This window comes from Triticum urartu, chromosome 7, assembly GCF_003073215.2.
Source record: "Triticum urartu cultivar G1812 chromosome 7, Tu2.1, whole genome shotgun sequence".
In the NCBI taxonomy this organism is placed as follows: Eukaryota; Viridiplantae; Streptophyta; class Magnoliopsida; order Poales; family Poaceae; genus Triticum; species Triticum urartu.
Window position 1 is genome coordinate 195424456 of NC_053028.1, and position 21858 is coordinate 195446313.

Sequence of the window (21858 nt, forward strand, 5' to 3'; positions counted from 1 at the left end):
GTCCGAATTAGACTAGGGAGGGGGGCGCCCCCTTCCTTCCTTCTCCTTTTCCCTTCCCTTTCCTTCTCTCCTACTCCTACTACTTGGAAGGGATCCTAGTTCTACTAGCAAAGGGGGAATCCTACTCCCGGTGGGAGTAGGACTTCCCTAGGGCGCGCCATAGAGAGGGCCGGCCCCTCCCCTCCTCCACTCCTTTATATACGTGGCCAGGGGCACCCCATAAACACAACAATTGATCTCTTGATCTCTTAGCCGGTGCGGTGCCCCCTGCCACCATATTCCACCTCGATCATATCGTTGTAGTGCTTAGGCGAAGCCCTGCGTCGGTAGAACATCATCATCGTCACCACACCGTCGTGCTGACGAAACTCTCCCTCAACACTCGGCTGGATCAGAGTTCGAGGGACGTCATCGAGTTGAACGTGTGCAGAACTCGGAGGTGCCGTTCGTTCGGTACTTGCTCGGTCGGGCCATGAAGACGTACGACTACATCAACCGTGTTGTGCTAACGCTTCCGCTTTCGGTCTACAAGGGTACGTAGACAACACTCTCCCCTCTCGTTGCTATGCATCACCATGATCTTGCGTGTGCGTAGGAATTTTTTTTGAAATTACTACGTTCCCCAACAGATAGAACTTGAGGGAATATTTGTTCTGCCTTTAGCTCCTCGTTGGGAGCAACACTCTTACTTATCGAAAACTATTTCGATCCCCTATACTTGTGGGTTATCAGATACTTGTATGGTCATGTGTTTGATCATATCTACTTTAATGCTTGTGCTTGGATGATGATATTATTTATCTCTCGTGTATGATCATTCACTTTGCCTTGGTGATGAGTGCATATTTCATATTCTATCATTTTGAGCGCTCCACCAGGATGTATGTGACATGGAAGAGTAACCCATGATCCTAATCGGTTATGCATTTGCATTCAAAAGCAAATTTTAAATAATGCACAAATTTAGGGGGAGCTCTTACTTATGACATACTTCTCAAAGCGACGATATATTTCACTCTTATTATCATGTGTCGAAGCTTCGATCTATATGTTGTCATCAATAACCAAAAATGGGAGATTGAAAGTGCAACTAATCCCTGGATGGTTTTGGTAATTCTTAACAACATATAGCTCATTAAACTAATACTCTTTCAAGATGATCATTTCAGAAAGTTCAATGATAGGCATGGCATGGACTAGAGATGTGGACCCCTCAAAATGCTAAGGACACATATTGGCTCAAGCTCAAGACTCTACACTTTCATTTTAGTGATCCAATATCACATTGAGTTCATAGGAAAAGCCAATACTATTAAAATGGGATGAGGTGTTGCTTAATGGCTTTGTTTCTTTAAAATGCTTAGTGATATGCTCCAAAAGCCCTCAACCACTTTCTCATATCCACATATGTCCCAAACTAAAAGTCAAACTCAGCCCCACTGATTTGATCTATCCGGCGCCACCGAGTTCATTTGACATAGCCACTGCCAGAAACCCTAATCAGTTAGGTCTCGCCGATAGGGATCTCGGTCTCACCGAGATGGGATTGCAAACTCTCTGTTTCCCTTCGTAACGTTTCGGTCTAACCGAGATGAGCGATCGGTCCCACCGAGTTCGCAATGCAAACTCTCTGTTTTCTTTTCATAACGTTTCGGTCTCACCAATGAGCGATCGGTCCCACCGAGTTTTCCTGACCAACTCTCGTTTGCCTATTATAGAAATCGGTCTCACCGAGTTCATGTGATCGGTCTCACCGAGATTATGTTATGCCCTAACCCTAATGAAATCGTTCACACCGAGTTGACATGTCGGTCCCACCGAAAATCCTAACGTTCACATTTTGAACTAATCAGTCTGACCGAGTTTAACTATTCGGCCCACCGAGTTTGGTAAATTGTGTGTAATGGTTAGATTTTGCTGGAGGCTATATATACCCCCTCCACCCTTCCTCCATTCATGGAGAGAGCCATCAGAACGTGCCTACACTTTCAGCATTCATTTTCTGAGAGAGAACCACCTACTCATGTGTTGAGACTAAGATATTCCAATCCAACCACAATAATCTTGATCTCTAGCGTTCCCCAAGTTGCTTTCCACTCAAATCTCTTTCCACAAAATCCAAATCTGATGAGAGAGAGTTGAATGTTGGGGAGACTATCATTTCAAGCACAAGAGTAAGGAGTTCATCATCAACACACCATATATTACCTTTCGGAGAGTGGCATGTCTCCTAGATTGGTTAGGTGTCACTTGGGAGCCTTCGTCAAGATTGTGGAGTTGAACCAAAGAGTTTGTAAGGGCAAGGAGATCGCCTACTTCGTGAAGATCTATCCAAGTGAGGAAAGTCCTTCGTGGGCAATGGCCATGGTGGGATAGACAAGGTTGCGTCTTCGGGACCCTTCGTGGGTGGATCCCTCCGTGGACTTGCGCAACCGTTACCCTTCGTGGGTTGAAGTCTCCATCAACGTGGATACGATAGCACCACCTATTGGAACCACGCCAAAAATCTCCGTGTCTACATTGCGTTTGCTCCCTCCAAACTCCTCCCTTTTACCTTCACATGCAATGATTTACATGCCGCTCCTATACGCTTAGATTTGCATGTGTAGGTTGATTGCTTGACTTGTGATAAGTTGCTAAAATCTGCTAAGACTTAAAATTGGGAAAAGGCTAGATTTTTATTTGGTCAAGTAGTCTAATCACCCCCTCTAGACATACTTTCGATCCTACAATCTTCATCTTCAACCTCTACAGCAACCCTTGTTGCTCCCATGGTGATCCGGGAGTAATCCACCTTCGAGGTTTGTGGTAGTAGCCATGTGTCATGTGCCTCGATCTCCCTCTCCCTTATGAATTTCCATCATGATTGTGATCTTGGGCGTCAATGATTAATTGAATTGTATGGTGTACCTCTTGTGATGAGTACCTTGGATTGAATCTTGTTCATGTTATATGCTTGAGCTTAACAAGTTAATGAGATTACATGATGCATGTCAATTATAATCCCTTGAGACGCCTGTGAGACACTGGGGTGACTCATTAGACAAAGACTTGACGACAAGGTCATATGGTGTTTTCGTAGTATAATCCATCGGGCTACCCGACGTGACATTGGGGTAGTGCAAAAGATTATAAGATTTGAAAAAACTTTGAGGTGGTTTGCTTTCCGCACACCTACAAGATCTCTTTTGGAGTTGATAATTTTTTTATGAGGTTATACCATGTTTTTATTGATGTTGTCATGTTTGAGAATAGACAATTAGGCATGTTCTCAACCATTTCAAACCTCGTTTTAGTCACGTTTCCACCTTGTTACCTTCTTATTTTAAAATATTCAAAGAATACAAAAATATTACCGCCATCCATATTACCCTATTTACCATCAAATTTATTAATCTCTTCGGCAAACTAGTGAAACTATATTAGTTGTGTTGTAGACACAAGAGATTTCTCATATATTGTTGCAGGGTTGCTTGGGAGGAGAATATAATCATTCTACACTTGCCCCAGATTGATAAATCTTACGTCATCCACTTAAGGGAAATATGTTGTTATCCTACAAACTCTGTGTTTGAAGATCCAACAAAGCCTACAAGAATATAAGTGTGCAGTAAACACCAAGACACACAATAGTTTTCAACTTTCTATAGATTTGTACAACATGGCAACTTTCTATGACATGTGTTTCAAAGTTTCTTCACTATTTTATATACATGTGTAGACATGTGATACATCTCAACCGTATCTATAGTTTTTGTATGATGCATGCTACTTCGCTACCAATTTCATACACTTTGTGCTTACTTTTTCTCAACTTTTATTGAATTAATATATTAATCCAGTACGCAATGCCAGTTTTCTGTTTTTGTTGTTTTTGGTATTTCCCAAAAGATATCACGAAAAAAGTTTGAGAAAAAAACATACAAAAATGGTTTGGAAAATTTTAAGCCGGGAGAAGACCAGAGGGCCACGACACCACCCAAGGGGCTACCGTAGTGCCTAGGCGCCTAGGGTCCAAGGGAGCCTATGGCCTGTAGGCCCACTGGCTGGCCTCCGGTGCCCGATGTCGGTCGCAACGCGTTGTGGTGACGAGATGACTATTTTTCACTTTAAGCAAGCCTTAACCATACGCATCACTGAAGGTTCTCCATTACTGGGCTGACCTGTGTCCTGTGTTGCTTCGCTTTAAAAAAGGAAAAAAAATGACCATACGCCGCTGAAGGTTTTCCTTTACTGGTCCGGCCTGTGTCCTGTGTTACTTCACTTTAAAAAGGGAAAAAAAAGACGGAAAACAAGTAATTGAACCCTTGTCTAGAAGGTGACTCAACACGCTCCTTGCCACTCGACTAACATCACATTCATGCTAGGGTTGTTAGCCGCGTGCTACTAAAGGGAAAAGAGCTGGTTTTCCTGGGTTTTCAATGGGCCTTTTTGTTTTATTTTGTTTTGTTTCATTTCTTTTTCTTCTCCGTTTTATCTTTTCATTTTCTTCAGGATTTTTTTCTTTTCTGTTTTATTTTGTTTCTTTTCTTTTTTCTTCTTTCTTTTCCATCCATTTCTGCATTTTGTTTTTATTTGGTTATTATGATCTTTTTGCATTATTCTATTTTTATTTGATTTTCTTTTTTCCTCGTCATTTTTGTTTGGTTTCCTTCTCTCTTCTCCATTTTTTTCCTTATGTTTGTTTTATTTTCACTCTACATTTTCGTATATGTCAAAACATTTCGTTAATAAGTGATCAATATTATTTTGTATACATGTTCAATATTTTAATACTTATTCAACATTTTTCAAATATATGTTCAAAAAATTTCAAACACTCATTCAACATTTTTTAATACTTATTCAACATTTTCAAATACTTCTACAACATTTTTAATACTTATTCAATATTTATCAAATACTTGTTCAACATTTTTAATACTTATTCAACATTCTCAAATACTTGTTCAACATTTTTTGAATACTCGTTTAACAATTTTTAATACTTATTCAACATTTGTCCAATACTTGTTCAACATTTTTAATACTTATTCACAAAAATTAAATAGTTGTTCAACATTTTTAAAATACTTCAACATTTTTTAACACTTATTTAATGTTTTTAAAATAGTCGTTCAACATTTTTCATATGTTTTTGAAGATTGTTTTCTGTACATATATGTAGAATAGTTTAAAGTATAAGTATAAAAATAAAGCAAAAAAACGAGAGAGAGAAAAAAACAAAAAGACAGCCATGGCCTCCCGCGCGGCTGGGCCGGCTCATCTGGCTCCCCCAAGACGCGAGGCTTCCACTGTGCTCGCTTAAAGCGAGACATAGGGGCGCCTTTGTGGTGACTGCTGGGACTGGCGAGCCTGGCTGTTGCGATCAACAACGGCTGGTGCTGGTATGGTCCACCGGAGATTGGAGCGACGTCGATTATGTTAATGGCGATAGACAGAGACACTTGATTGGTAATGGAACCGACGGCCATTGGTTTTGTGACTGACCGCGTCAGAGCATGGCTAACAGTATTGCCAAGAAGTGGCTATATGAAGTTGTCATGTGAGCTATTGCCAACTTAATAGTTAACATGTATAGTAGCTAGTACATAGTTACTAAGTAGTACTGTTTTATTTATACATGATTTACCTTACACTCTCATAATGATTTTTAAAGTCTGTGTTGTAGCTGGCTGTTAATCTACAGTCTGTTTCCTTTCTCTCTCCTCTTTTCTCATGTCCAACTAGTAAAAATATAATAGTTTATTCTTTACAATATGCTAATTGCACCTTATTATACTTGCTCTTCTGTTGAAACCCCAATGGTCTGGTATTGGGACAACGTCACCGGGGTGTTGCGACCACGACCGTTGCGTCCTACGATGACACACCGACACTTCAATGGGGTGTTACAGGCACAAAATTAAATCGCCCGCAAAATAGCTGCACTATTGCTAACCGGGAGCCTTGCCGCTACGCCACAGCCGCCGCCTTGAAATCCTTCACAAATCCCTCTAAATGGCTCCAAAATCAACAAAAACCTCTAGAATCATCCCTCCAATCTAAAAAATTGTCGCTATTGCCGTGATTGCCCGCTATAGCGACCACTACAGCTTCTAGGAGAGTTTGCTGTGAAATCGTCAATCCCTAATTTTAATTTGGCCACTGGACAACGACGGCGTGGTGACCTCGAAGGAATTTTTTGCCGGTCTATGTAGGAGGCCGACAGCTTCTACGAGCGCGGAGGGAGAAGCGCATGCGATGAAGCAGCGCCAGAAGGGGATGAAGAGAGAGAGGGGGGGAGAGAGAGGGAGAGAGAGAGAGAGAGAGAGAGAGAGATTCTGCAGGGTGGGAGGTCGATCAGACGACTGGGGCTGACATGATCAGATGGTGTGGGAGGCCACCGATTTAGGCTACTTGCCGGTCAACCGACTCCTAGCATCACCCACGATCGGTCGCCCGATTGATCGTTTTCCTACGAAGAATCATGACATCTACATCTATACAGTTACTAAGCTCCCAAAATTTCCACGCTCATGGTGCATCGTGGTTTTTGGGGTCGGTTGTGGGCCTATTTATTAGGATGACTTTAGTTGTTGCGTGTATATGGGCCTACTCAATGCTGAGTCGTGGCGATTCATGTAGCTTTTTTTTGGACGCGTCAATGTGTGTGCTCTCTCGGCGCTCTCCTTCTCGATGGAGCGCTGATGGACCAGGTTGTTAGCCTGCGATCGGGTGTGGCGGTGTGCCGCCAATAACAACCACATATCGATTCCGTGTTTTTTTTTCTTCTTTTGTGTTTTTCTTTATAGGTTCTTTGATTTATTTTTATTTTTTGGTTTTCGTGTGTTTTCTCATTTTTTATTTTGAGATTTTTTATTCATATTTTTTATAAATACATGTCCACTTTATTTAAATATACATTTAAGTTTTTTTATACAAGTTCTACATTTTTAAGATACACGTTAAACATTTTTTTAAATACTTGTTTACAATGTGATGAATGTACACCGTGAACATTTTGTGAACGCACATTAAAATTTTTTATTTAAATACTAAGCTCAATGATTTGGAGCCTCCTGGTGCGTCATGGGCCGTCTGGTCTCTATAGGCCCCACTTGTAAGGGGTGTGTCGCTTGTTGGGAGTAACACATATGTATATAATCGTAAAGTGCCACGCGGTTTTTTCGGTTTTGAGAAGGTTCTAGGAGGTATTTCTTGAGTATTTTTCATTCTTTTCTATGTGTTTCTCTACCTATTTTAATAAATTGTATTCATGTTTTTCATTTTCCTTGTTCTTGTTTTGTTCTCTTTTCACATTTTTATTCATGAACGATCCTGCATGCCAACATTTTGTCATTTATGCCACTAGTCATGTCTCACTATTCAGTTTTGTCATTACAAGTTACAACTGCTAAAAATGCCATCGTTCCGTGAAATGCTTGCTCCAAATTTTCATTAGATATCTCAAAAACACCATCGTTTTCAAATGCTTGCTCCGATGGCTCTTGCGCTCTATGTGGACATCATGAAGATGCCAACCACATCTTTTTCAACTGTTACCTCGCACGCTTTCCTTGGAGTGCGGTTAGGGAGGCGTTCGACCAGATCTGGAATCCCCACCCAGCTTTGGACCTTCGCGCTATTCTTGTCGCTCGTAGGGGCGGTTTCGGTCGTGTTTTATGGAGATGTGTGGGAGCTTTGCTATGGGCCATTTGGACTACATGCAATAAGATGACTATTGAGCACAAATTTCCTTCTCACCCGACTGACATTATCTTCAAATGCCACTTGTTCCTTCAGACATGGACGCCGTTGAGGAAACGGCGTTATGCGGATCGGATGACGGAGGCTATGGAGCGGATTCGGTTCATCCAGATTGGTGCCCGCCACTAGCTTGCTGTTGGATGTGACCTTCCGGCGTATTCGTTCGAAAAAAAAAACACCATCGTTCCATTAGATCGATGTTTGCTCAAAAATGCCATTAGACATTGTTATTGTCAGGTCAAACCCATTGACCATGTTATATAATAAAAATACCCTAGACCTACATGTCAATTCTCTCTATCTCACAATGATAAATGTGCGCCCACTTGTGAGGAGGAAGTAAGTGAATAATTTTAGAGGAAAATAATAATGTTGGTGGGATCAAGTTCGACCCACACTTTATTGTAGTGAGATAGCGGGAGGGCTGACATGTTGGTCCATAACTATCTTGGTCATTATAACATAGCAAACGAGATTTGAGCTCACAGTAATGGTGTTTAGAGGCATTTTTTGGGCATGCGCCTGACGAAGCGATGTAATTTTTGAGCAGTTAAAATTCCTCGTGGCAAAACTGAGTAGTGTGACATAACGAGTGGCATAAATGATAAAAAACCTATATTTAAATTTCATGAACATTATTAAAGTCTTTAGATTTTTTTAGTTTTTGAACTTTTTCAAATTTGAGAACATTGTTTGAGATCCAAAATATTTTAAAATTCATGAACATTTTATTTAAAAATCTGCTGTTTTTAAATTTGCAAAATGTTGGAAAAATAAATTTATGAACATCTTTTGATTTAATCAATTCTTTCCAATTAAATAAATGGTAATAGGTTTTGCTGAGCTAGCATTGGAGTAAATGAAAAAAACGAGTGAGAGTTTGATGGACTGGCCTATAAGTGACTGTTATATCATCAATTTCATCGTTTTGCTGTGGAAGAGTAGCTTCCAAGAGGCTCACACTACTAACACTGGCTGACACCAAGTTCAAAACATGAAAGGACACCCATCCACGCACGAACAACACCACTCTCCTCTTAAAACAAATACCATCGGGCCAACAAAATTCGTAAGAAAAACCAGCAGCCCAACACAATATCTAGATGATAAAAGAACGCCAGAACAGAACTAAAACCCAAACCAACACAGATAAACTAGAACAAAATAACTGACTGCAATAACATGCTAAAGAAGAAAAAAGTTAATCCTGCAGGTGAAAAACGACGCAGCAAAGCGTGCGACAGCCTCTAGTACTAATTGACATTACAAACGAGGCATCCGTCAACCACGCTGCCCTGTCTGGCAATTAATCCCTACTACCTTCGTCCGGATTTGTTGGCCCCCTTCGTATTTTGTGCCTAATTTTCATCGTAGATTTGACTAACAAATTCTAAGTGGTATGTCACAAAACTTATATTGTTGGATTCATATTTGAAGAGGTTTCCAATGATACTATTTTTAGTTTATATAACTTATTTTTGATAGTTAAATCAAAGGTGAAAGTTTGATCCAAACTAAAAGGGTGACTAATAAACAGGACGGAGGTAGTACCACAGAAGCCCCACTATGGCATGTAGTTGATCAGCGCGCACCATTTTCGGAGCTCATGCTTAATTGCTTCGATCCATGGCATTTAGCGCGCGGCCTGGCTCGTGATCTTTTTAATTGCCCCCGATTTCAGCTATTTGATTCCATATCAGCGTTACCGACCATCCATGCGTGTGCACTATAAATATCCTTCCAACCAAGGTTGAGAGTGGCAGGCTTGCAACACCAGTAGCAGACACCTCACCTGATAAGTTTCCTTTTTATCTTTCATTCACAAGGATGAAGACAGTCAACACGGTGTTCGTGGGTCTTACTCTTTTGGTGCTATCCTCAGGTAATCAACAGTTTAGTATTATGCATGTAATCCGACGTTCTTTTCTGTTGATTTTTCCTAATCCTTGTTCGTTTCTTTCTGAGATCTGCAGGCATGTTGATGCAGGCTTCAGCGGAGCTCTGCAGTGACTCGATAGTTTCGCCAAGTTGTGATGGCAATGGCGTCTCATGTAAGGAGCTATGCAAAAGGTTCATTTACATCGGCAAGGTCACTGCAACATGCGTTCCCCAGGGGTGTAAGTGCACGGTCTGCATACCACATGATTAAGCACGCGTTCGTTTTCCTGTGGTTAGTGGTGAAATAAGGTCTTGTTTTAGACAAGTTGTAATCAGGGCCTCAGGGGCAGCCAGCCCTGAGTCACTACATTACTTGTCACTGCAGAATGTATTGATTTATAAGCCAATGTATTTTGCTTTTTTGATATGCAAAAGGACAGAAAAGTATACCTGCATTTTGCCTTTTCATATTAACTTGCCCAAAGAATTTGTTAGATCACTCGAGATATATGAGCGGAATTAGATAAACTAGATGAGGCCCCACGCGCTGCTGCGGAAACCTTGCTAAAAATGCATGAATAGTTGCTATGAAAACATCTAAAAACTAATAGAATGCAAATGTAAGCTTAAAAGATAAAAAAAATGAGAAGTGCCTAAAAAGAGAGGGAAAAAAAATGTCATTTCTAACAAAATATGAAGGATGAACTCTAATATAAAGAATAACTGATGACTAATTTGCATGAAGTGATGATGTGGCAACATTTGCATGCATACAGTAATGCAAAAATAAATGTAACTTATGGCTTACATTTATCACATATTTATGTGGCATGGTTGCATGACTAGAAAAAAATAGATAGTAGGTTCTAACTATTTAAGAATAAAAGACAATAGAAGTTGTGCATTGTGATGCACATAATTCACTCATATTGTGAAATTCACTTCTCAAGCTTATCTAAAAGGCACATGATGGGACAAAGAAAATAAAAATACTTATAAGGTCTAACAATAATAATTTTATGACAATATGCATTGCTCCACGCAGTCGCCGGAGGGTCACACCTCCTTCTCTAAACAAAAACAAAGGCAATAGATTGCTCGGCCTAAGTGGTTATAGCTATATAAAAAACTATCAACAACAAAGATAATATACTGTAACATTTATGAGAAAAAGTTGTAACAATTTTGGTTTTGATACCTCCTGCTCTTGGAGTATATATGTTCATGTCGAACACTATGCATATCATTCCTTGTAAACCAAAAGAACATTATTTTGACAATCAAATGAATACCTTTGCTTTTCTTGAAGCGATTTGAATGAATTTCCCATCTCTATTCTTGATCTCTTAGATTATATACGTTCTTGTCAAACAATATGAATAAAGAAAGAGAAGGAAACTCAATGTTGGCGAAACAAAACCTATAAAAAAAGGAACCGACGGATGGGTTCCCGCTCCTCTTGTCGCCGATGAAACCATCGGACGTGGAAGAGGAGGGGGGCCGGTGTGGCAACATCGAGGAGAAAGTTGGCGACAACGGTTAGGGTTGAGAGAGGCTGGGGACAAGACTTTCCTTCTCTTTCTTTACTCTCGATCTCTTCGTAATACATTGAAATGAAAAAGTATACAAGGAATACCCGAACACCTCCAATCGCATTGAGAGATGTAGGAGATGGACAGTCGGGTACCTACAAAGGGAATGTATTGCAGAAGAAAGGATGCTTAGAGATTGGTCAAACATGTCACTTGCTAGGATGTGTATTGGTGAGACTAGGGACAAACTTTCATAGGATTTCTTTTCCATCATCACCACATAGCATTTACCACTTTTTTCTCTCTCGAAAACATACGAGTTTGCGTACTATATATTAAAGAAGAAGTGCAGTGAAGAACCCCTCCACATTGGCGGTTACATTACAAGAACATGATACGTCTCCAACGTATCTATAATTTTTGATTGCTCCATGCTATATTATCTACTGTTTTGAATGTTTATGGGCTTTATTATACACTTTTATATCATTTTTGGGACTAACCTATTAAGCAGAGGCCCAACCCAGATTTGTTGTTTTATGCCTATTTCAGTGTTTTGAAGAAAAGGAATATCAAACGGAGTCGAAACGGAACGAAATCAACTAGAGAAGTTATTTTTGGAAGGAAACCTACCGGATAGATTTGGACCCTACGTCAGAAGATGAAGGAGGAGCTCACGAGGGTAGGGGCGCGCCCGCCCCCTGCCTCATGGTCCCCCCTTCGGTCCACCGACGTACTCCTTTCACCCATATATACCCACGTATCCTAAAACTTCCATAACGCACAATAGATCGGGATTTCCGCCGCCAGAAGCCTCCGTAGCCACCGAAAGCCAATCTAGACCCGTTCCGGCACCCTGCCGGAGGGGGAATCCCTCTCCGGTGGCCATCTTCATCATCCCGGTGCTCTCCATGACGAGGAGGGAGTAGTTCTCCCTCGGGGCTGAGGGTATGTATCAGTAGCTATGTGTTTGATCTCTCTCTCTCTCTCTCTCTCTCGTGTTCTTGAGGTGATACGATCTTGATGTATCACGAGCTTTGCTATTATAGTTGGATCCTATGATGTTTTCTCCCCCCTCTACTCTCTTCTAATGAATTGAGTTTCCCCTTTGAAGTTATCTTATCGGATTGAGTCTTTAAAGATTTGAGAACACTTGATGTATGTCTTGCCGTGGATATCTGTGGTGACAATGGGATATCACGTGATTCACTTGATGTATGTTTTGGTGATCAACTTGCGGGTTCCGCCCATGAACCTATGCATAGGGGTTGGCACACGTTTTTGTCATGATTTTCCGATAGAAACTTTGGGGCACCCTTTGAGGTTCTATGTGTTGGTTGAATAGATGAATCTGAGATTGTGTGATGCATATCGTATAATCATACCCACGGATACTTGAGGTGACATTGGAGTATCTAGGTGACATTAGGGTTTTGGTTGATTTGTGTCTTAAGGTGTTATTCTAGTACGAACTCTAGGGCTGTTTGTGACACTTATAGGAATAGCCCAACGGATTGATTGGAAAGAATAACTTTGAGGTGGTTTCGTACCCTACCATATTCTCTTCGTTCGTTCTCCGCTATTAGTGACTTTGGAGTGACTCTTTGTTGCATGTTGAGGGATAGTTATGTGATCCAATTATGTTAGTATTGTTGAGGGAACTTACACTAGCGAAAGTATGAACCCTAGGCCTTGTTTCCACGCATTGCAATACCGTTTATGCTCACTTTTATCACTTGCTACCTTGCTATTTTTATAATTTCAGATTACAAATACCTTTATCTACTATCCATATACCACTTGTATCACCATCTCTTCGTTGAACTGGTGCACCTATACAATTTACCATTGTATTGGGTGTGTTGGGGACACAAGAGACTCTTTGTTATTTGGTTGCAGGGTTGCTTGAGAGGGACCATCTTCATCCTACGCCTCCTACGGATTGATAAACCTTAGGTCATCCACTTGAGGGAAATTTGCTACTGTCCTACAAACCTCTGCACTTGGAGGCCCAACAACGTCTACAAGAAGAAGGTTGTGTAGTAGACATCAAGCTCTTTTCTAGCGCCGTTGCCGGGGAGGTGAGTGCTTGAAGGTATATCTTTAGATCTTGCAATCGAGTCTTTTAGTTTCTTATTTTATCACCAGTTTAGTTTATAAAAGAAAACTATAAAAAATGGAATTGAGTTTGTCTCATGCGCTTCACCTTTTTAATATTTTTCGTGAGTATGATGGAAAGGATAATTGTGCTCAAGTGCTAGAAGAAGAAATATATAAAATGTTTGGCACTAAATCTTTGAATGATGAGAATGATTGCAACGTCGTTAGTATAAATTCCTTGAATATCCATGATGCTAATGATATGCAAAGCCACAAGCTTGGGGAAGCTATGTTTGATGAAGATGATATTTTTTGTCCCCCAAGTTTTGATGGGCAAATTTATTATGATGAGAGCATGCCCCCTATTTATGATGATTATTGTGATGACTTGTATGCTATAAATAATAATGATATCCATGAAACTTGTCATCATGATTTTAGTTTTCAATTGGATTATGCCTCACATGATAGTTACTTTGTTGAGTTTGCTCCCACTACTATTAATGAGAAGAATTTTGCTTGTGTGGAGAGTAATAAAATTTCTATGCTTATAGATCATGAAAAGAATGCTTTAGGTGCTGGTTATATTGTTGAATTCATTCATGATGCTACTGAAATTATTATGAGGGAGGAATATATGCTTGTAGGAGTTGCAATAATATCAAGTTTCCTCAGTATGTGCTTAAAGTTTTGAAATTATGCTTGTTTTACCTTCCTATGCAAGTTGATTCTTGTTCCCACAAGTTGTTTGTTCACAAAATCCCTATGCATAGGAAGAGGGTTAGACTTAAATGTGCTTGTCATATGCTTCATGATGCTCTTGTTATGTTTCAATTCTTATCTTTTATGTGAGCATCATTGAAATCATCATGCCTAGCTAGGGGCGTTAAACGATAGCGCTTGTTGGGAGGAAACCCAATTTTATTTTTGTTCCTTGCTTTTTGTTCCTGTTTAGTAATAAATAATTCATCTAGCCTCTGTTTAGATGTGGTTATATGCTTTTAATTAGTGTTTGTGCCAAGTAGAACCTTTGGGAAGACTTGGGGAAAGTCTTGTTGATCATGCTGTAAAAAACAGAAACTTTAGCGCTCACGAGAATTGCTGCCATTTTTATTTAGAGAGTGCTATTTAGTTAATTATTTTTGCAGATGATTAATATATAAATTCCTAAGGTCCAGCAATTTATTTGAGAATTTTATGTGCTCCAGAAGTATACGTTTGATTCAGATTACTACAGACTGTTATGTTTTTGACAAATTCTGTTTTTCATTTGTTGTTTACTTATTTTGATGAATCTATGGCTAGTAAAATAGTTTATAAACCATAGAGAAGTTGGAATACAGTAGGTTTAACACCAATATAAATAGAGAATGAGTTCATTACAGTACCTTGAAGTGGTGTTTTGCTTTCTTATACTAACGGGGCTTACGAGTTTTCTGTTAAGTTTTGTGTTGTGAAGTTTTCAAGTTTTGGGTAAGGATTCGATGGACTATGGAATAAGGAGTGGAAAGAGCCTAAGCTTGGGGGTGCCCAAGGCACCCAAGGAAATATTCAAGGACAACCAAGAGCCTAAGCTTGGGGATGCCCCGGAAGGCATCCCCTCTTTCGTCTTCGTCCATCGGTAACTTTACTTGGAGCTATATTTTTATTCACCACATGATATGTGTTTTGATTGGAGAGTCAATTTATTTTGTTAGTATTTGCTTGCTATTATTTAGAACAATATTTTGCATCTTTTATTTCAATAAAAGTGGCATTGATAGCCTTTACTATGCCTATTTTAGAAGTCCACATGTTGCTGTTTGAAAACAGAAAGTTTACCGCTGTTGCAATAATTCCCTAGAAAAGTCAGAATGTGATAAAATTTTGAAACCTTTTGAATATTAAGCTCTGATAAATTTACTACAGTGGGAATTTTATTTCATAATTTTTGGAGCTAGGGAAGTATTGATGTTGCAGCATTCTTTACAGACTATCCTATTTAGGCAGATTGCTGTTATGTTTGCATTGTTTGCATATGTTTGCTTCTTTAATGATTCTATTTGAAGATAGGACTATTAAATATGCAGAGGCATTTAGTATGCAATGTATAATAATAATTTTAGTGATTTGCTACAGTAGATTATGATAAGGTTTTGGCAATGGTTTATACTAACTTATCTCACGAGTCCTTGTTGAGTTTTGTGTGGATGAAGCTTTTGAGATTTAGGGAGACCGTGATATGAGAGGAATTAAGGAGACACAAAAGCTCAAGCTTGGGGATGCCCAAGGCACCCCAAGATAATATTTCAAGAAGTCTCAAGCGTCTAAGCTTAGGGATGCCCCGGTTGGCATCCCACCTTTCTTCTTCAACAACTATCGGTTAGTTTCGGTTGATCCTAAGTTTTCGCTTCTTCACATGATGTTTGCCATTCTTAGAATGTCATTTTATTTTTCTTTGCTTGCTGTTTGAATAAAATACCAAGATCTTAAATTATTAAATGTTAAAGAGTCTTCACATAGTTGCATAATTATTCGACTACTCATTGATCTTCACTTATATCTTCCGGAGTAGTTTGTTGTTGCTGTAGTGCTTCAGTTATATCTTTTTAGAGCATGACGGTAGTTTTATTTTGAAAAAATAGATGAACTCTCATGCTTCACTTATATTATTTTGAGAGTCTTAAATAACATGGTAATTTGCTTAAAATCCTAATATGCTAGGTATATAAGATTAATAATAAAATTCTCTTATGAGTGTGTTGAATACTAAGAGAAGTTTGATACTTGATGATTGTTTTGAGATATGAGGATGGTAATATTAGAGTCATGCTAGTTGAGTAGTTGTGAATTTGAGAAATACTTGTGTTGAAGTTTGTGATTCCCGTAGCATGCACGTATGGTGAACCGTTATGTGATGAAGTCGGAGCATGATTTATTTATTGATTGCCTTCCTTATGAGTGGCGGTCGGGGACGAGCGATGGTCTTTTCCTACCAATCTATCCCCCTAGGAGCATGCGCTAGTACTTTGTTTCGATAACTAATAGATTTTTGCAATAAGTATGTGAGTTCTTTATGACTAATGTTGAGTCCATGGATTATACGCAATCTCACGCTTCCACCATTGCTAACCTCTCTAGTACCGCGCAACTTTCGCCGGTACCATAAACCCACCATATACCTTTCTCAAAACAGTCACCATACCTACCTATTATGGCATTTCCATAGCCATTCCGAGATATATTGCCATGCAACTTTCCACCGTTCCGTTTATTATGACACGCTCCATCATTGTCATATTGCTTTGCATGATCATGTAGTTGACATCGTATTTGTGGCAAAGCCACCGTTCATAATTCTTTCATACATGTCACTCATGCATCATTGCACATCCCGGTACACCGTCGGAGGCATTCATATAGAGTCATATCTTGTTCTAAGTATCGAGTTGTAAATCTTGAGTTGTAAGAAAAATAAAAGTGTGATGATTATCATTATTAGAGCATTGTCCCGGTGAAGAAAGGATGATGGAGACTATGATTTCCCCACAAGTCGGGATGAGACTCCGGACGAAAATAAAAAACAAAAAAGGCCAAAGAAGCCCAAATAAAAAAAGAGAAAGAAAAGAGGCCATAAAAAGGAGAAAATGCCCAAATAAAAAAATAAAAATGAGAGAAAAAGAGAGAAGGGACAATGCTACTATCCTTTTACCACACTTGTGCTTCAAAGTAGCACCATGATCTTCATAGTAGAGAGTCTCTCATGTTATCACTTTCATATACTAGTGGGAATATTTCATTATAGAACTTGGCTTGTATATTCCAATGATGGGCTTCCTCAAAATGCCCTAGGTCTTCGTGAGCAAGCGAGTTGGATGCACACCCATTAGTTTGAGCTTTCATACATTTATAGCTCTAGTGCATCCGTTGCATGGCAATCCCTACTCACTCACATTGATATCTATTGATGGGCATCTCCATAGCCCATTGATACGCCTAGTTGATGTGAGACTATCTTCTCCCTTTTTGTCTTCTCCACAACCACCATTCTATTCCACCTATAGTGGTATATCTATGGCTCACACTCATGTATTGCGTGAAGATTGAAAAAGTTTGAGAACATCAAAAGTATGAAACAATTGATTGGCTTGTCATCGGGGTTGTGCATGATTTAAATATTTTGTGTGGTGAAGATAGAGCATAGCCAGACTATATGATTTTGTAGGGATAGCTTTCTTTGGCCATGTTATTTTGAGAAGACATGATTACTTAGTTGGTATGCTTGAAGTATTATCATTTTTATGTCAATATGAACTTTTGTCTTGAATCTTTTGAATCTGAATATTCATACCACAATTAAGAAGAATTACATTGAAATTATGCCAAGTAGCACTCCGCATCAAAAATTCTGTTTTTATCATTTACCTACTCGAGGATGAACAGGAATTAAGCTTGGGGATGCTGATACGTCTCCAACGTATCTATAATTTTTGATTGCTCCATGCTATATTATCTACTGTTTTGAATGTTTATGGGCTTTATTATACACTTTTATATCATTTTTGGGACTAACCTATTAACCGGAGGCCTAGCCCAGATTTGCTGTTTTATGCCTATTTTAGTGTTTCGAAGAAAAGGAATATCAAATGGAGTCGAAACGGAACGAAATCAATTGGAGAAGTTATTTTTGGAAGGAAACCTACCGGATAGACTTGGACCCTACGTCAGAAGATGAAGCAGGAGCTCATGAGGGTAGGGGGCGTGCCCACCCCCTGGGGCGCGCCCCCTGCCTCGTGGCCCCCCCTTCGGTCCACCGACGTACTCCTTTCACCCATATATACCCACGTATCCTAAAACTTCCAGAACGCACAATAGATCGGGAGTTCCGCCGCCAGAAGCCTCCGTAGCCACCGAAAGCCAATCTAGACCCGTTCCGGCACCCTGCCGGAGGGGGAATCCCTCTCCGATGGCCATCTTCATCATCCCGGTGCTCTCCATGATGAGGAGGGAGTAGTTCTCCCTCGGGGCTGAGGGTATGTACCAGTAGCTATGTGTTTGATCTCTCTCTCTCTCTCGTGTTCTTGAGGTGATACGATCTTGATGTATCGCGAGCTTTGCTATTATAGTTGGATCCTATGATGTTTTCTCCCCCCTCTACTCTCTTGTAATGAATTGAGTTTCCCCTTTGAAGTTATCTTATCGGATTGAGTCTTTAAAGATTTGAGAACACTTGATGTATGTCTTGCCGTGGATATCTTGTTGGGGAACATAGTAATTTCAAAAAAATTCCTACGCACACGCAAGATCATGGTGATGCATAGCAACGAGAGGGGAGAGTATTGTCTACGTACCCTCGTAGACCGGCAACGGAAGCGTTGACACAACATAGAGGAAGTAGTCGTACGTCTTCCGGATCCGACCGATCCAAGTACCGAACGTACGGCACCTCCGAGTTCTGCACACGTTCAACTCGGTGACGTCCCTCGAGCTCTGATCCAGCAAAGTGTTGAGGGAGAGTTTTGTCAGCACGACGGCGTGATGATGGTGATGATGTTCTACCGACGCAGGGCTTCGCCTAAGCACCGCTACGATATGACCGAGGTGGAATATGGTGGAAGGGGGCACCACACACGGCTAAGGAACGATCACGAAGATCAACTTGTGTGTCCTGGGGTGCCCCCGTATATAAAGGAGGGAGAGGGGGAGTTGCGGCCGGCCCAAGGGGTGCGCCTGGAGGAGTCCTACTCCCACCGAGAGTAGGAGTCCCCCCTCTTGCCTTGTTGGAAAAGGAAGGGGGAAGGGAGAAAGAGGAAAGGGGGGCGCCGCCCCCCTTCCTTGTGCTATTCGGACTAGGAGGGGAGGGGGCGCGCGGCCTGCCCTGGCCGGCCCTCCTCTTCTCCCTTAGGGCCCATGTAGGCCCAATAACCCCCGGTGGGGTTCCGGTAACCCCCCGGTACTCCGGTAAAATCCCGATTTCACCCGGAACGTTTCCGATATCCAAATATAGGCTTCCAATATATCAATCTTTATGTCTCGACCATTTCGAGACTCCTCGTCATGTCCGTGATCACATCCAGGACACCGAACAACCTTCGGTACATCAAAACACAAAAACCCTAATTACGATCGTCACCGAACTTTAAGCGTGCGGACCCTACGGGTTCGAGAACTATGTAGACATGACCGAGACACGTCTCCGGTCAATAACCAATAGCAGAACCTGGATGCTCATATTGGCTCCTACATATTCTACAAAGATCTTTATCGGTCAGACCGCATAACAATATACGTTGTTCCCTTTGTCATCGGTATGTTACTTGCCCGAGATTCGATCGTCGGTATCTCAATACCTAGTTCAATCTCGTTACCGGCAAGTCTCTTTACTCGTTCCGTAATACATCATCCCGCAACTAACTTATTAGTTGCAATGCTTGCAAGGCTTGAGTGATGTGCATTACCGAGAGGGCCCAGAGATACCTCTCCGACAATCGGAGTGACAAATCCTAATCTCGAAATATGCCAACCCAGCAAATACCTTCGGAGACACCTGTAGAGCACCTTTGTAATCACCCAGTTACGCTGTGACGTTTGGTAGCACACAAAGTGTTCCTCCGGTAAACGGGAGTTGCATAATCTCATAGTCATAGGAACATATATAAGTTATGAAGAAAGCAATAGCAACAAACTAAACGATCCAAGTGCTAAGCTAATGGAATGGGTCAAGTCAATCACATCATTCTCCTAATTATGTGATCCCGTTAACCAAATAATAACTCATGTCTATGGTTAGGAAACATAACCATCTTTGATCAACGAGCTAGTCAAGTAGAGGCATACTAGTGACACTCTGTTTGTCTATGTATTCACACATGTATTATGTTTCCGGTTAATACAATTCTAGCATGAATAATAAACATTTATCATGATACAAGGAAATAAGTAATAACTTTATTATTGCCTCTAGGGCATATTTCCTTCAGTCTCCCACTTGCACTAGAGTCAATAATCTAGATTACACAGTAATGATTCTAACACCCTTGGAGCCTTGGTGTTGATCATGTTTTGCTCGTGGAAGTGGCTTAGTCAGCGGGTCTGCAACATTCAAATCCGTATGTATCTTGCAAATTTCTATGTCTCCCACTTGGACTAAATCCCGAATGGAATTGAAGCGTCTCTTGATGTGCTTGGTTCTCTTGTGAAATCTGGATCCCTTTGCCAAGGCAATTGCACCAGTATTGTCACAAAAGATTTTCATTGGACCCGATGCACTAGGTATGACACCTAGATCGGATATGAACTCCTTCATTCAGACTCCTTCATTTGCTGCTTCCGAAGCAGCTATGTACTCTGCTTCACATGTAGATCCCGCCACGACGCTTTGTTTAGAACTGCACCAACTGACAGCTCTACCGTTTAATGTAAACACGTATCCGGTTTGCGATTTAGAATCGTCCGGATCAGTGTCAAAGCTTGCATCAACGTAACCATTTACGATGAGCTCTTTGTCACCTCCATATACGAGAAACATATCCTTAGTTCTTTTCAGGTACTTCAGGATGTTCTTGACCGTTGTCCACTGATGCACTCCTGGATTACTTTGATACCTCCCTGCTAGACTTATAGCAAGGCACACATCAGGTCTGGTACACAGCATTGCATACATGATAGAGCCTATGGCTGAAGCATAGGGAACACCTTTCATTTTCTCTATATCTTCTGAAATGGTCGGACATTGAGTCTTACTCAACTACACACCTTGTAACACATGCAAGAACCCTTTCTTTGCTTGATCCATTTTGAACTTCTTCAAAACTTTGTCAAGGTATGTGCTTTGTGAAAGTCCAATTAAGCATCTTGATCTATCTCTATAGATCTTAATGCCCAATATGTAAGCAGCTTCACCGAGGTCTTTCATTGAAAAACTCTTATTCAAGTATCCCTTTATGCTATCCAGAAATTCTATATTATTTCCAATCAATAATATGTCATCCACATATAATATCAGAAATGCTACAGAGCTCCCACTCACTTTCTTGTAAATACAGGCTTCTCCAAAAGTCTGTATAAAACCAAATGCTTTGATCACACTATCAAAGCGTTTATTCCAACTCCGAGAGGCTTGCACCAGTCCATAAATGGATCACTGGAGCTTGCACACTTTGTTAGCTCCCTTTGGATCGACAAAACCTTCTGGTTGCATCATATACAACTCTTCTTCCAGAAATCCATTCAGGAATGCAGTTTTGACATCTATTTGCCAAATTTCATAATCATAAAATGCGGCAATTGCAAACATGATTCGGACAGACTTAAGCATCGCTACGGGTGAGAAGGTCTCATCGTAGTCAATCCCTTGAACTTGTCGAAAACCTTTCGCAACAAGTCGAGCTTTGTAGACAGTAACATTACCGTCAGCGTCAGTCTTCTTCTTGAAGATCCATTTATTCTCAATTGCTTGTCGATCAACGGGCAAGTCAACCAAAGTCCACACTTTGTTCTCATACATGGATCCCATCTCAGATTTCATGGCTTCTAGCCATTTTGCGGAATCTGGGCTCACCATCGCTTCTTCATAGTTCGTAGGTTCATCATGATCTAGTAGCATGACTTCCAAAACAGG

The 21858-nt window shown here is 40.5% G+C and overlaps 1 protein-coding gene across 1 annotated transcript; it reads left to right on the forward strand.

The window, feature by feature from the left end:
- The first annotated feature begins 9576 nt into the window (after positions 1-9576).
- LOC125525265 lies at positions 9577-9898 on the forward strand. The gene is made up of 2 exons (XM_048690265.1): positions 9577-9631; positions 9723-9898. The coding sequence occupies exons 1-2, from the start codon at positions 9577-9579 to the stop codon at positions 9896-9898; spliced, it is 231 nt and encodes a 76-aa protein (XP_048546222.1).
- The last annotated feature ends 11960 nt before the right edge of the window (positions 9899-21858 follow it).